This window comes from Lepeophtheirus salmonis, chromosome 5 (genome assembly GCF_016086655.4).
Source record: "Lepeophtheirus salmonis chromosome 5, UVic_Lsal_1.4, whole genome shotgun sequence".
Classification (NCBI taxonomy): Eukaryota; Metazoa; Arthropoda; class Copepoda; order Siphonostomatoida; family Caligidae; genus Lepeophtheirus; species Lepeophtheirus salmonis.
In genome coordinates, this window is record NC_052135.2 from 71162564 (window position 1) to 71178713 (window position 16150).

At 32.9% G+C, this 16150-nt stretch overlaps 1 protein-coding gene and 1 long non-coding RNA gene across 2 annotated transcripts; one reads left to right on the forward strand and one right to left on the reverse strand.

Annotated features, from left to right (window-relative positions):
- The first annotated feature begins 3533 nt into the window (after positions 1-3533).
- On the forward strand, positions 3534-10386 carry LOC121118228 (vitellogenin). The gene is given in 5 exon segments (XM_040712784.2): positions 3534-3827; positions 3898-6602; positions 6604-6900; positions 6902-7394; positions 7456-10386. Coding segments are annotated over 5 exon segments (5898 nt in total). The 5' UTR covers positions 3534-3796; the 3' UTR covers positions 9828-10386.
- On the reverse strand, positions 10320-11528 carry LOC121118229 (uncharacterized). Its single transcript, XR_011780444.1, has 2 exons — positions 11408-11528; positions 10320-11352 (listed from the first exon to the last, which is right to left on the reverse strand). It is a non-coding gene; the product is annotated as an uncharacterized lncRNA (long non-coding RNA).
- Between the last annotated feature and the right edge of the window lie 4622 nt (positions 11529-16150).

Here is a 16150-nt window from a genome sequence, read left to right on the forward strand (position 1 = left end):
AAAAAAATTTAGGAATAGGTGTTCAAAATAGCAAAATAAAAAATAACGGGGGAATGTTTCAAAATTTGTAACCCTTATTTAGTTCCTACAAAGGTCATCAAAAATCTTTATTGCCTTCAGTCATGGCAAAGTAACGCATCTAGATTTAAGCCTGTACTTAAATAGTTTGGAATTATATGTGTGGGTCTAAATATTTTATTTGTATTCATTTGACAATTGGAATTTGTACTATCCTAATCAACTCAGTTAGCAAAATTCTTATTTAATTAATAACTATGGAAATAATATACATATTAATTAGGTATTTGTAGTGGATTGGATTCTAAATAATTTGTAGATATAATAAAATAAACCAAAAGGGATATTTAAATCTCTTTTCCCTGTTTAAATAACTCTTTTGTTATACATTACGAGAATATTTAGTAGTATGAACAAAATTACAGGTTTGTAAACCTGTAGTATTGAACCCTTTAGAGGTAACTCCCTTACACCACTAATAATAGTTTAGAATCATTCAAGATTAGAAATAGTTTCAGAAATAAAATACCTATTATTAGCAATGCACAGAATACTTTTTGAGTCAATACATACATTATTTGGCTATTTCAATGTAGTGTAGGCGGGATTCTTTATCTGGATAAAAGTTGCTATGAATATGTATCATACAAGTTTTTTGTTTTTTGTCTGTCATCAATTAATTGTAATGGGATAAAGATCATCTTTTACATAGTTACATAAATTCTAAAGGTCCAAAATCACAATAAATTCAAAATTAAAGAAGCAAATGTTGAATAAATTATCTTCTTCCGTTCAATTAGTTCTTCAAGAATGTCTGTGACTATAGAATGGTGAGAGAGTATCCTCTTCTCCCCATCTTGAATTGTTTTTTGTTGCCAAATGAATGGTTTTTGTCCATGATTTAACAAATTTAAAAAAAAAAAATGATATTATGTAGTCAAAATGTTTATTATTTAACAACATATTGAGAAATAAAATATCTCAATTCAAAATAGATTTGAAAATTAAATGATAAAAAGGGAAAAAACATCAAATATTATTGTTACAAAATAGTTTTTCTTAATTTGATCAAATATAGTCAAAATTTCTATTACAACTAAAAAAGTCATTCAAAATTTCTTCTGAAAATAAAGTGTAGTCATAAAACTCTCACCTAGATAAAAAAAAATTACGAACAAGTTAAATCCCCTATCTCTTCTATTTAAAAATCTTAGTCACGTCCTTTGGTTTTATACATTGTCGTAACTGAAAATCTGCAGCACATAAGTCAGTTTAATGGTCTTAAAGGCCTGCAGATTAGACAGGAATTGTCATGGGAATTATTTAAAAAAGGTTTCATCTCTCCTTTATTTCAATAATTGAATTAAATTTGGGTTCTAAATTTTCTTATATAGAGGAAATTATAAATCATCTTAGTCTCTTTTTAGTTTCTAAAAATAAAATTTTTAGGTTTTGAGAATAAATTGGTATTTTTTTTTTTTACATTTTTCAAGATAAATTTTTACCATTTTAATTTTAATTTTATTTTATTTTCCTTTATTTTAACAATTCAGTGCCCAGTCTCCAATTTCACTCTAAAATCCACTCTGGTTTGTGGTCTCCTACATAAATTTAGGCATATTTTTTTTTTACATGAATGACTAATTACAAAGTTTGATAGTTAACCCTCAAATATATTTATAATAGTCATATAAATAAAGTTGACTCAATTTTTAGAGCTATAAAAATGGTTTGAAATCTTTCATTACTAGGCTTTGAAACATATTCAAACGTTTATCTCTATTTTTAACACCAAGCCCTTAAAAAAATTGAATCTTAATATTAGCAAAAATTTACGGCCTTTTTCTGAAGAAGTAGTGGCGGATACAGAAAAACAAAGTCCGTATCTGGGGATCCAATTCTATTAAGCTCAACTAATATATTTCGATATCAGGATACGAAAAAATGATGATATTGTTGGATAGTGTTGTTACTTAGTGTTATAGCAATATTTATAAAGGAAAGTCTATCTGTTTGTATATATTTCTGCAACCAGTACAGTTATTTTTAATCTAAGAAATAAGAATGTAGTCCTATTAATCAACGATAATAGAAATACAAGGGTATACCATCATAAAGTATGTCCGGCAGATGGTTATCTTCCACCACGCTTTTTAATAGTGACGTCATTGAATATGATTGGTTACGTGTTTTTCAAAATCTGCCCGTCTTGGACACATCAAATTGAAAATTCTAGCAATAGTGATGTCAAAAAAATGGGTTGGTTGCAAATTTTGTCAAAATCTTATGTTGTGTTCAGAAGAACGGCACGATATATCTAATAAAAAAATTATAGGAAGCAGGATTTGATGATTTTTTTAATTTAATATTTTGTGAATAGGTGTGGATCTTTGAATTTGTTTTCGAAAAAATTGAATATTTGATTTATTTTCGAAAAAATTCAATTTTATGAAAATAGTTGATGATTTGTGAATAACATATGAAATTTCATTTTTGTTATTAAAAAATATATTATTTTTTTACCCCAAAATAACGAAAACCAAGCCCTCCCAAAATATAATCCTGTAGATGCCCCTGTGTATGGAGTGATACAAAAACGGTCAACTGATATTTTATCAGGGGGGGGGGGGATACAGCCCAAATAAGGAATTGTTGTCTTGGTTAAGAAAAAATTATCGTTTCGTAACAAAAAAATATTAAATTAAACTTTTTTTTTTCAAAAAATTCCTAAACATCAAGCCGCTCCAAAAATTTAAACCCGCGGACCTTCCTTTTTATACAGTTTTAAACTATAAAATATGAGTTGAGGACTCATTTTTAACAAAGTGTACAGCTGAAGCTCAGCAGGGTAGCACTCTAATGACCCTCACGTCATCACGTATTCTTATTAATTTTGAATTCTCAAGATGATCACATTATTCCTTTCTTCTTGAGGAGAAAATATCTAAGTATTGAGTAGTTACTTTTCATGTGTGTGCTCATGTAAAATGGAGAGTGACACTCAAAATTTCTTGGAGAGTTATTTTCTTTGATATAACAGATAATTTTGTCTTTTAGCCGAGACATAATTACTCGGGGCAATGCCGGGTACTACGGCTGGTGAAATTAATATATTTCTAAACAATGATTTATGTATTTCTCAAAGCTTATAAAATGGAAAAAATAGATTCACAGTACATTATATTATTATATGGGATCATTAATTAATAACTTTGTATTCTTATTGTTTGGTTTGACCTCTTGCACCCCTCATTCAACGTATTACTTTTTATGAAAAAATGAATACGATTACAGCAAATATAATGTCCAATGAATTTGATGATATAAAATTTGAATATTTAGACATTTGATGGATAATTAATTAATTATGGGTATAAGATAACCACTAATTAGATGACATTTTTAATTACAAAACAGTATATTCATTTTGATTTACTTCTAATATTGATATACTTAAGGCTGAAGTATTCATTTAGAATAATTTACATAAATTATTTATTTTTTTAATAATTAAGGTTTGACAAAGTTTTACTCCGGTCAAAAAAAAAATCAAAAGTCAACATAGGAGCATCATCACTAGCTACTACTTCAGCAAGAAAAAGAAAATACTAAAGACATCCAGTACTCTCCGTGCTTGTATAAACATATATTAATAAATTGCTGAGTATGAAGTAATTTTTGTTAGTATAAAAGTTCAATCATTTCACTCTCTCATCACCAGTCTTAGATTGACTCGTCCCTTACTTACTTTTTTAGCGAAATATCTAAATTGGTCAAAATGAAGTTAGTTTTATCTCTTCTTCTTTTTGGTAAGGACGACCTAATATGAGAAAGTCAAACATACTAAAAACTAATTTGATTTATAACTTTTTTTTATAGCTGGTGTTGCTCTAGGATATAGCCCTTCTTACTATGGATGGGCTCCCTCAAAAGAATATGTATATGAATTTGAAACTCAAATGCTTACGGGTATTCCCGAGATTCGTTCACAATACTCTGGTTTGAAATTAAGCTCCAAAGTCAGAATCCAATCCTTCCCAGATTATAGCTTAAGAGTTCAATTTGTGGAACCTAAGTTTGTCACTGTTAATCAAGAAATCCCATCCATCGATGGTCGTCTTTATGTTCCCAGTACACACTCTGAAGAGCTCCCAAAGGCTATTTATGGACCTTTGGTCACTCCTTTTGAAGTCCACTTCAAGAGAGGAGTCATTGAGTCTCTTTTTGTTGAAAAAGATGAGCCTGTTGTTGTTACAAATTGGAAAAAAGCTCTCTTGTCTCAAATTCAAACTGACCTCTCAGGTTCCAGAGAAGGACATGTACAAAAATTAAATCATGAAGTCTTCCCTCTTGTTGCAAAGGATTCACAAGAAATGAAAAATGTTTCATTTTTTCACACTATGGAAAGAACTCTTCACGGAGACTGTGAGACTACCTACACTTTGCATCCTCTTCCTCTTTATCAAGCTCATGAATTGGAAGAACAATGGAGAAATCACAAAATCAAGGTATTTGAAACCGTTCCTGAATACTTCCAATCTATTAGAAGTCAAAAAGAAATTCATGAAGTCATGGAAGAAAGTGGACGTGCCTGCACAGGAAAGCAATACTTCCAAGTTACAAAGACTCACAACTTTGATAACTGCCGTGAAAGACCCGTTTTCTCTGCTTGGTCAGGAATCAAAAGCAATTGTGATGTAACCAGATCCGGCTGTGATGATGCCTTCAATTCAATCGTTTCAACTCGCTATATTATCTGTGGTACACCTGATCTCTTTGTCATCAGAAAAGCAACAACAGAAAATATTATTTCTTTGTCTCCTACTGGATTTAACACACCAGAAAAATTAACATCCTTCTCTACAGTCACTTTGGAATTGAGAACAATTCTTAGCACCGTTTCTCACCAAATTCCCAAGCCAAAAACTCCTAAAACTGTGGGCAACCTCTTCATGGAATATCCTGAACATGAATCTTTCAATTCCGAAAGTATCAGCGAACAATGGACAAAGGGCTCTATTATTTCTCCCACAAATATATCTGGATTCACTGGATTCAAGAGCTTGAGCGGTTTCTACCCCATTCATCCAATGCCTACAATGGACACTGCTCCAACTCTTCTCTATCCTATTTCTCTCTCCAAGCCTGAGCTTATTAGAGATGTTCAAGAAATGATGAGTAAAATCGTTCGTGAAACCTATGAAGTCCCTGAAAGCTGTTCATCATCATCTGATCTTGCTGGCTATATTGTTTCCATTGCAGAAGCTCTTCGTCCTCTCAGCTTGACTGAGTTAAAAGAGCTTGATACTGAAGTTCACAGATTTATGGAGGTACGTGATAAGGAAGCTATCTTAACTTCTCAATACCTTTTCTACGATATCCTTGCTATGGTTGGAACCAACCCCTCAATCTCTTATATTAAGCAACTCATTGGTTCTGACAAAATCCCAATTCAATATGCTCCTGATGTCCTAGAATCTGCTCTCAGAAACATTAAGACTCCAACTCCAGAACTTTTCAATTTAGTTTTTACTATGGTGAAGACACTCAAGGCCAAGAGTCCTCAATTGTACTCTGTCTCTACAGTATCTTTCTCTGATCTTTTGCATCGTGCATGCATCAACCCTTCTTCCATGGTTGCCCAATTCCCTGTCCACGTGTATGGAAACTTCTGTAACCCTGAAACTCCATTCATCAAAGATCAATATATTACATTCTTGGAAAGTCAAATTCAAGGAGGTTCTCAAGGATCCAAATCCGAAAAAGTTGTTCTTATTAATGCTTTGGGTAAACTTGGTCATTACAAGGCTGTTTCCACTCTTGTTAAGGTTATTCAAGGTAAGGTTTCTCAAGAGCCCATGATCAGATCCTTGGCAGTATATGCTTTGAAACGCACTGCTATGCAATATCCAGCTAAGGTTAAGCCCATTCTTATGAGCATTATCAACAACCCTGGCGAACACCCAGAAGTCCGTATTGCTGCCGTTTCCGTTTTGCCATTCAGTTCTCCTTCAACCACTGAACTTCAAAAGATTGCTTTGAGAACATGGTTTGAACCTTCTAAGCAAGTAACTTCCTTCATTTATTCTACATTGAAAAGCTTAAGAACAACTCAAGTTCCTGAACTTATGCAATTCCGCAATAAGGTCAAGAGTGTCATTCCAATGGTTCGCAGAACTCATTCTGGAATTCAATTTTCACACAACATTCACATGTCCACATTCTTAGACTACTTGAAGATTGTAGCCAATAACAAATTGGAAATTGTCAACACTCCCGAATCTATGTTACCTGCTAAAATATCTTTCTCTGAAGATTGGATCAATAGATCTATGAGAATCAAGGGATTATCATTCAGTTTATACTCCCAAGGAATGGACTATGTTTTTGAAAAAATGATGACTCATTTGGGACTTAAGGAATCTCCTTCCCCAATTGTCACATCTGAATTACAAAAGATTACACAAAAACTTCAAATTACACCCAGAACTTTACAAGAGCCTGAACTCAACTTGAAAATTAAATTCATGGGTCTTGAACGTATTTTCTCATTGGATTCAAAATTCTACATGGAAACAATTCAAAAAAGTTACTGAAAAGCTCCGTAGTAGCCCTCAAATTTTATCTCATGGCCTTCCTTTCAAATACACTAAAACCAGAAACTTCGTTGATGTTCAATCTGTTGCACCAACTGCCAGTGGTTTCCCTGTTCGTATTCAAAGCGTTGCTCCAATGGTTTATTCTGTCAAGGGTTACACTTCTGGAAATTTCAGCTCTAATGTTCCTTCAGTTCAACATGAAGTATCCTTTAATCACTCTGCTCGCGTGAAGATCACACCAATCCTTCATGCCAAGGTAGAAACCACCATGGGAGTAATCTCCCCCCTTCACCAAACAATACATTGGTTCTGGATTTGAAATGGGACTCCATTCATCCACTCCATTAGATGTTAAGGTTTCTGTTAACTCCTTGGGACAACTTAAATTAACTATGAAATCCCCTGAAGAAGTTCAAAATGAGGTTGAATTAGCTCATGTTTATACCAAACCATTTACATTCAAGAAATCCTATGAAACTATCGTCCCAGCTAGCCGATCTCCAGGAAACAAGATGATTCTTTCTGGAACTATCTTAAAGAAATTCACCTTCAACCCTACTAAGTCAACTGTTGGAATCGATGCTCCTCTCAAAATTTCTACTGACTACCCAGTTATGGACTTGGCAGTAGCTTACAAGAAGTTTAGCAATGCTCCCAACCCAATGGCCATTCTTAAAGCAATGACTATTCCATCAACCCTCAGATATGTCTCCTTTAACTTAAAATTCAATCCCACTACATCGACTACAAAGGAACTCAGAACAAGATTTTCTTTAGGTAAATATCATTAAAAGTTAATTAGAAATGTAATTATTGTGTGTAATAACCATTTTCATAGCTTCTGGATACAAACCTGCTCCATCTGAGTTCATTCGTTACATGCTTCCTAGAGGATATACTCAAGAAACTGAAATTATGAAAATGTGCAGAGAGCATCGTCCACATGACATTACTGGATGTATTCAAAGCCAAACCAAGTCATTGCATGCTGCTTCTGAAGTATCTAATGAAGCTAGATCTCTTTGTTTGGAACATGTCAGAATTAATATGTTCCCAATCAAATCTCAATCTATCTTTGATCAAGAAATGCAAAATTGTATCAAATCAGTGAAGATCTGTGAATCAGTTAGATTTGTATGTTCTCAATCTTCGACAAACACAGTTAATCCAAATACATGCGAAGAGAAGGAAAGAAGCTGTATCTATCGCCAAATCAATTTGATTAAATTAAACACAGTCCTCCATAATCTTCAAACTGGAACGGGTGTGTCTGTTACTGTGGATGCTTCTTTGAACTCTCCATATGAAATGAGAACATACTCCACCATTCTTGCATTAGGGGCTTCAACAAGTCAACATCATGAAATTAGAGGTTATGTTAATGCTGAAATTAAATCTCATGAATTACCTGCTCATGTCTTGATTGCTGACTCCAAGTCTCGCCTTCCTTCAATCAGTTCAAGATGGAATTTGGAACAAATGATCAATGATGAAATTACTATGGAACATGACATGGTTATTTATTATGGAAAGCGTACTTCTCCTCGTGATGGAATGCATAAGATCATTTTGGAAGCTTTTGCCACCAAGTCCAATGGACTTAGAAAGTCAATTGTTGAATCACCTGAATACATTCTTTGCAATAAAGAAATTGGAGAAGGACGTACTTTGGCTCCAGTCTGTGAAAAATTACGTCATCTCTCTGCATCTGTTGATACATTCAAAATTCGTACAAAGTTCCCAATGAGACAAACTTCCTCCACATACGCTAAATCCTATATCCGCAATGTTTTGGAAACAGTTTTCTTTCCTTATCTTACTGAACGTTACTTTGATGCCACATCTGCAGTTGAAGGAATCAAGAAAGACGAAACTCTTTTGGAGGCATTTGTATCACGTGAAGGAGACTTGGCTCAAATCAAGTACAAAGAACATGGATTCGAATGGGATGTCTCTAACATCCGTCTTCCAAAAACTCTTACCCAACACATCCTCCCATTGAGTTTCCGTAATCATCAATTGACTACTGGTTCAAGATTTATTCAAAAATTCACATCTCAACAATCTCCAGCTTCTTGCACAGTTGAGCCCAACTTTGTCACAACATTTGATAACAAAACTTACCCATATACTCTTAATGACTGTGAACACCTTATTGTAAAAGATTGCTCTGGATTGTGGCCAATGGCTGTTACTGCCCGTAAAGCTGGATCACAAATGGAAGTCAAGATGATTGTTGGAAAACACGTCGTCGTCATGTCTCCTCTCCAAAGTTCAGTCATTAATAATATCACCGTTAATGGAATCCATATTCCATTGGTCGAAGGTGGTCTCTACAAATATATTGAGCCCGTTAATGAATCATCAGGCTCTTCTATCCCTCCCTCTTCTACTCCTGGACCTCTTCTTTCTTCTCTTGGACCTATTTCCACTGAAGGAAGAACCGTCATTAAGTTTTGGAGCTACCTTGATGGAACCGTTGTTGTCAAACACATTAAAACTGGATTAATTGTTATCTTTGATGGAGAAAGAATTGAAGTTAACCCACCAGCATTCCTCTCCAGCAAAGCTTGTGGTATTTGCGGAGATATGAACGGCGAATCTAGCGCTGATTTGGCCTCACCAAAGATGTGCATCTTCGAACAACCAAGAATGGCTGCTTATTCTTACATGATTAAGGAATCTTGTCAAGGAATCCCTACACCTGAAGAAAAAACCAAATTCGAGAAAGAATCTCATGAATGTGTATTAAAAAAGATTAGCGTCACTCCTTTGGAAGATTTGATTACTAGACTTATCAAGGTCAGATCAGGACCTTTGGGGATTATCTCCAAACATTTGATTGAATACCGTGCAAATGGAAATGAAATTTGCTTCTCTCAAAGAGTTCTCGACATTTGTGGAGGCCGCTCCGTTCCAGTTATTGGTCACATGGCCTCAACTCCATTCACTTGTCTCCAATCTTACAGTCATCTCGCTAAACATCTTAAGGAAAGAGTAGTTGCTAACGAAGAAATCCCCGAACTCATGAAGTACCCCACCACATACAACAGAATGATTGAGGAAGCTTCTAACTGTCAATCTTCTTCATCCTCTGGATCAGGAATGGGAGGAGGATCTTTACCTTCCTCTCCATCATCTTCTGATTCCTCATCTCATCATGCTCAACCCAGCACAGGAAGATTTCAACCTCAAATCTATAATTACTAAGATGCCTGAAAAGATACATCCTTTTTTAATGATTAATTAATACATACCTCTGCGGATTTAGTATATTATTTAGAATGATATTTTTTTGACAAAATATATTAATAAATGAGATAAAAAAAATTATCATATCCTTTCTAATTGTTTGATCAAATCAATAGGTGCAATCTTCACTGATAGTTAGCTATTGAATTAGATTCTTTCATAATAAATATCTAGTGGACTTTCCAAGTAACTTCCAATTAATTTATGTTTATCATAGAGGTTTCATTAGATTTGCAAACTTTATATTCAAAATATGAGCATTCGAATGTTTATAAGAATGAAGCTGTATTTAAGGGATGATGCACACAAATTTCGAATAACTTATATAATCATTATCATCTCCCTGCATTACTAAGTGCTGCTACTTGATTGAAGTACCTTTCTCTAGGTATACCTATCTTCAGTTCATCATTATTAAGCTGAAATTGACGTAATGAAAGTCACTAGAGATTACCTTGAATACCCTTTTATTATTTGTTATTCTTCAGATAATATAATTCTACTATTAAGTACTTGAGATTTGCCTTCTCAATAAATATTAATAAGGTATTAATACAAAAATATATAATATTCAATACATTTATAACAGATATCTAGAATGATCAGTAGGTGGTTATCTGAGCATTAAAGGTATTTGATATATGTCAAATAGATTGTAATTGTTTCACATAAATTGTATCTTTGGTGATGGTGAAACTTTGTCATCGTCGAACTACGCCTCTTATGTCAGCATGCCAACAAAACTTGGAACACAGCGTTAAAAGAATACTTTGTAAAAAGGTATGATGATACACGAACTAAGCATTGAATCCATTATTAAAGCAGTATTATACCTTGTGTCCAAACATTTCTTAATCTACCTTCCTCTCCCTCAATCCCTTTCGTCGTCGATAGGGCAAAATGCAGGGACACATGAAATAAACGTAGTCTCTACATCTTTGTAAAAGTCTATTAAACATTCGTACATCTTGTGATGCAACTATTGACTTCATCCTTTCCACGTATTCCTCCTGAGTTTCTCCGTTTTCATCCTTTTCATAGGGATCCATAACCCCTGATGGAGATCCATTTAATTTAGTAAAGTCTCTAAGACTGTTTGATCTTAAATATGCCATACTCGAAGTGACAGGATCTGTAAATTGTGGCTGAAGCGATGACGTGGAGTTGGTTTTATTCTTCCTTGCAGAAATATGAGGAAATATATTTTGACATGAATTATGAGCTGAGGGCGGTGGTTCATCAAGAACATTAGATTTTGGAGTATGTAGTATGTCATGATATGTTTTGGTATTTTTATCGTCAGGTATATGGGATTTGAAGTTCCCTTCCGTTCCGTCTCGTTGTCCTAAACTATTTCGAAACATATTCAAGGCATAATTTGAGGATCTTCTCCTTTTTGAGGGCTCACTTGCTTTCAATTCGTTCTCCATCATATTATATTCATCACTCATCCCCACTCTCTTTCCAGTTTAGATACTAAAGTCTGAGTAAAAACGTAGAATTGAATTATACAACTTGTATTTGTAATCATTTCTCACCTAGTTTGATTAAAATGAAGTTTATCAAGAATAGTTTCAATAGAGCTATAGTGAAACTCATATTATTATCTTTTTCTCTTCAAAAGTTCATATCGACGTGTTGAATGTTTTTAAACGTCATGTATTTATCATGTAAAATTTTATATTTTGAAAGAGTGAACAATGAACGACCAGACATGTGGTTAATTCTTATAATTTTATTGGATTGAGCTTTGTTGTATTTCATAATTTGAATATTCAATTGATGATTTAAAACAATACTATGTATTTCATAATGTATCTCCTATTGTGGCTTACAAGGCTTAACATTAACACTTGTCCGACCCTCTGGGATACGCCAATTGTTCAGTCGGAGAGATTTGTATACTGTACAACGAAATAAAAAAAATGTACTACAAAACAAAAATTAATTCTTTTTTTTGGGGGGGGGTGGGGGGAGATACAGTCCCTTCAACTGCAGACGCCCCTGTATCATGGGGTGACCAAGCATATTTCGAATACAAAAAAGGAAGACATTTTAGGTTAGAAAAAGGGAGGGGGAGGACTAGAGGGGCTGGAGCACACTAGATTAAAGAATTTTTCCTTTTTAATAGAAAATTTAATATTTAAACCTTTTTTCAAAAAGTTTAATACTTGAAATTTAATTTAGTTTTTCAATTTTTTTCCCAAAAAATTAATTTATATGAAAAACTATGGATTTTTTAATTTTTTGCCAAAAAAATTAATTTCTTTCCCATAAAAAAATTAATATTTGGAAATTTTTTTCCGCAAAAAATGAAATAATTTTCTGAAATATTTTTGAAATTGTTTTCCAAAAAAATTAATTAATATTTGAAATTTTTTTCCAAAAATATTAAATTTTCTGTATATATCTATGGATTTTTGAAATATTTTTTAAAAAATTAATACTTGCAATTAAATTTTTGAAATAATTTTCAAAAAATTAAAATTTTTGTGAATAGCAGTGAATTTTTGAAATTAAAAAATTAATAATAATTGTTTGAAATTTTTTTCGAAAAAATTAAAAATCCAAACCCATCAAAATTCCTACGGACTCCCTGAAGAGTCAAATTTTCAATACTCAAATATTTACCTAACATAATTGAGCTTGGAAAACTGATGGATATTGATGTTTTTTTAAATGGATCTGATAAATTTATTTCAATAATATGTATTTCTTTGTTCTTAAATATTATACTTTTATTATAAGATATAGGTGGCAATAACACTAATATTTATTATTTGTTACCTACAAGAATTTGTGCCTCAATCCTCGGAGTTATATTGATTATGGTTTTTTTATTAGATATATTTTTGATCCTGTTTATTTTACAGAATATGTTTTATATATGACATTTGTGTTATGTGAAGAAAAGGCATTAAAATTGACAAGTATTCCAATTAAAAAAAAATCAAAAATCAATTTAGAAGTTCAAGGCAGTCGCAGGGTGTGATCTGGAGGAATTTTTGGCCCTCCACTGAATAATTTTTTGATATTGTCGTCACCACTTCATAATTTTTTTAAATTTTTATAATAAATTTTAAATGCCAAAACCTATTTAAAAAGTTTTTTCTACTAGTAAAATACAAAAGTTCTTTAATTTTGGGGTGCGCTAGAGGGGTTGTAGCCTCTGTATAATGTATATCCACATTTGAATATGTCCTTATTTCGTAATAATATATATACGTATATGCCCAATGTCCGTATATTTTATTTTATTTTGAAGGATAAGAAGTATGTTTGTATAATGTAGATTAGACTGTTGGGGATAATAAAAAAACTGACTTAGTCAAATTTTGAGTTCTCTAAAATCCTTTTTGCCGTGGTACTGATAATTTTATTTATCTTTAAATGCTATTTTTGAGTCAAAATCAACCACTTTTAAGCCTCTTGTACCCTTCCATTTATGACACGATGTGTCAAAGATTGTATTTTTTAGTTTTCAGGCTAACAGTTAAAACTATTGTGTATGTTGTATTTAATAATTTAAGATGTACTCAATGATTTGGGATTTATCTTTAGGGTATCTATAAAATTCCCCTCTGGAGAATTCTCACCCTGGTGAATTCCCACTTATATTTATAAACCTATTTCAAATAAAAAGACAAAAAGATCAAGTAAGTTGATTTTTGTTTCATATCTATTTTCTATTTACTTTTCACGATTCTCAAAAATCATTTAAAATAGTCACAATATGTTGGTTACAATCACGATATCGTCTTCTTTGAAGAGGCTGTTAAATTATCTCTATACGTTTAATGTAGGTTATTAATATACTTGTAATTGAATTGGAAGGATAGGGCCCTCCGTTTTTCTAGCAGTTTGCCTCATGCCATCCAGTTCTCTGGAAGTTTCTCGACCTTTTGAAGGATAAAGAAAACTTGAATTGCATGGAGATCATTCAACTATTTGCTGGTCATCCTCTACTTGTTCAAAGAAGACGATATCGTGATAGTAACCAAGATATTCTGACTATTTTAAATGATTATGAGATCATGAGAATTTTGATTATTTATTAGCTAATACTCATAATATTGTATTTTGAATATTTATTTCTTTTAAAATTGATAAATGTGTTTCTATTATCTCATGTTTAAATTTGCTGTTAGTGTAGAAAATACGAAGTTAATAGAAAAATAGATGTGCATTTACATTTGGAAAAGCTATTGAGACAATGTTGCAAGACAACAATACAATATTCGCATGGTTAATTTTGCATAATTATATTTTGTATTTACTTTTCATAAAAAAAAGTTTTTATTAGTTTAAAGTACTTAAAAATACACTCAACTCACTCATACATTTGTTCCCGCTCTTTCTCAAAATCACATTACTAAAAGTCATTGACTACATGGGTATTTATTTATTGTCTTGGAGATTTTTCCACAAGAAACAATAAAGCCATAAATGAGCACGGATCCAGACATTGATCAAATAGTATTATGTTGAAACGACTTTATTGACAGAGTTTAATGGCTCTTTGTTGGGTACAAGATGGCGTTCCATTGATTTATAGTTCATTATATATTCATTGGTACTAGATAGTAGTGTTGTGTCAGTATTAATTTATTCGGTCTGGTCTAGTGTAGTCTTAGGACCGGTCATTCTGACTGTCAGTACTATAACTGATTAAGAAAGAAGAAATAAAGTAGAGTGACGCCATGAAGGATCGAACTTGATTAGTTTTAGGACTGATATGCAGGACTGAACTGGACGGGACCATGATTTGTATCCAAAAGAGAGAACCCAGGTTTAAACTGCTAAAACATTGCAGAAGACTTGTCGTCCTACAAATTACATATTATGCATTTGAATTAAAAAAAAACAACTGGTTCTACAAACATCTAAAAAAAAAATCAGCTTTCAAAAATACAATTAAAAGTTATATACATACAAATTGGTCCAGAATGAGAGTACAATCCAATAAATTAAATAACTCACTAATTCTGGTTTGTATTCAAATATGGTATACTACTTTTTTACAGTTTTTATATTGTCCACTAATTGATCAATATATCATTCCATGTGCTTGCCCTAGTTTTTTGAATGCCTAGTTACTGACTTGCAGCTAGTATGTACAACAACTACCGGAATTTTTGCACCTGAATACTGTATTGACCTTCCCCATGACCCAAGGTTAATAGAAATACAAGATTAGACCATAACGCGTGTACAACTGATGTTTGACTACCACCACTTTTTTTTAATATTGAAGTCAAAGTGTATGAGGGGTTGTGTGTTTTGTCAGAGTCTGTTTTTCTTCCCCAACAGTCGGTACGATACATTAAATTGAAAATTATAGTAATAGTGACGTCATAGACTATGAATAATTTTGTTTTTGTTCAAATCTGTCTGTCTTGCCCAGGGGTTCGGTTTGATTCATCAAATTGAAAATTCTAGCAAGACCGATTACGTGATTTCTTAATTTGATCAGCTCCTTCTTTTGAAATGATATTTTGTTTTAAATAAAAAATGATTCTATAAGTCTTAAAATTTGCACATATATTCTCTGACTATTACTTAACAATTAAGTATTAACATGCAAAAAGGTATGCCTAAAAAATTTACAGAGGATACTCTTTTAATTGTTTTCCAAACAAGAAGAAATTTGATAAAGCCTACCTCATATTGAAATGATATTTTTTAAGTAAAAATGGATTTATTAATGTCAAATGTGTACATATACTACTATATGTGAGATGAAGGATATTTTAATTTTTATTATTTTTCAAAAATTCCGCCCTCTGCCACAATAAAGAGCTCCTGGTGGGTTCGAAACTTATGACAGACTTTCCTGAGGATGTTTGCCGGAGTGTTGGTCCATTCCTTCCTCCACCTTAGCCTTTATGACCTCAACGCATGATGATGTAGTGGGTGTTGGCCTACCTCTCTACGGCGTTCCACAAGTAGTAGTTTAGCTGGTTCAGGTCGGGGGAGTTGGCGGCCACATCTCATTCGACCAAAATCCATCCGCCCCTAATTTGCTGGTCAAATACTTTTGGGTGATCTTGGAAGTATGGCATGGTGCTCCATCCTGTGTATATACCCCATTTCCAATGCCTTAGGTTGCGTTGAGGGCGGGAAACACCTTCTTCGACAAAATAATTTTATATTCATTGGCCTTCAAGGTCCCTTTTATCCACACCAGTCTGAACCAATGACACCGAGCATCATGGCATTAGCTATATGCTTCGAAGGCCTGGATAATTTTACTTTGGGAGTGGCGTCTTTGGGGTTCTTGA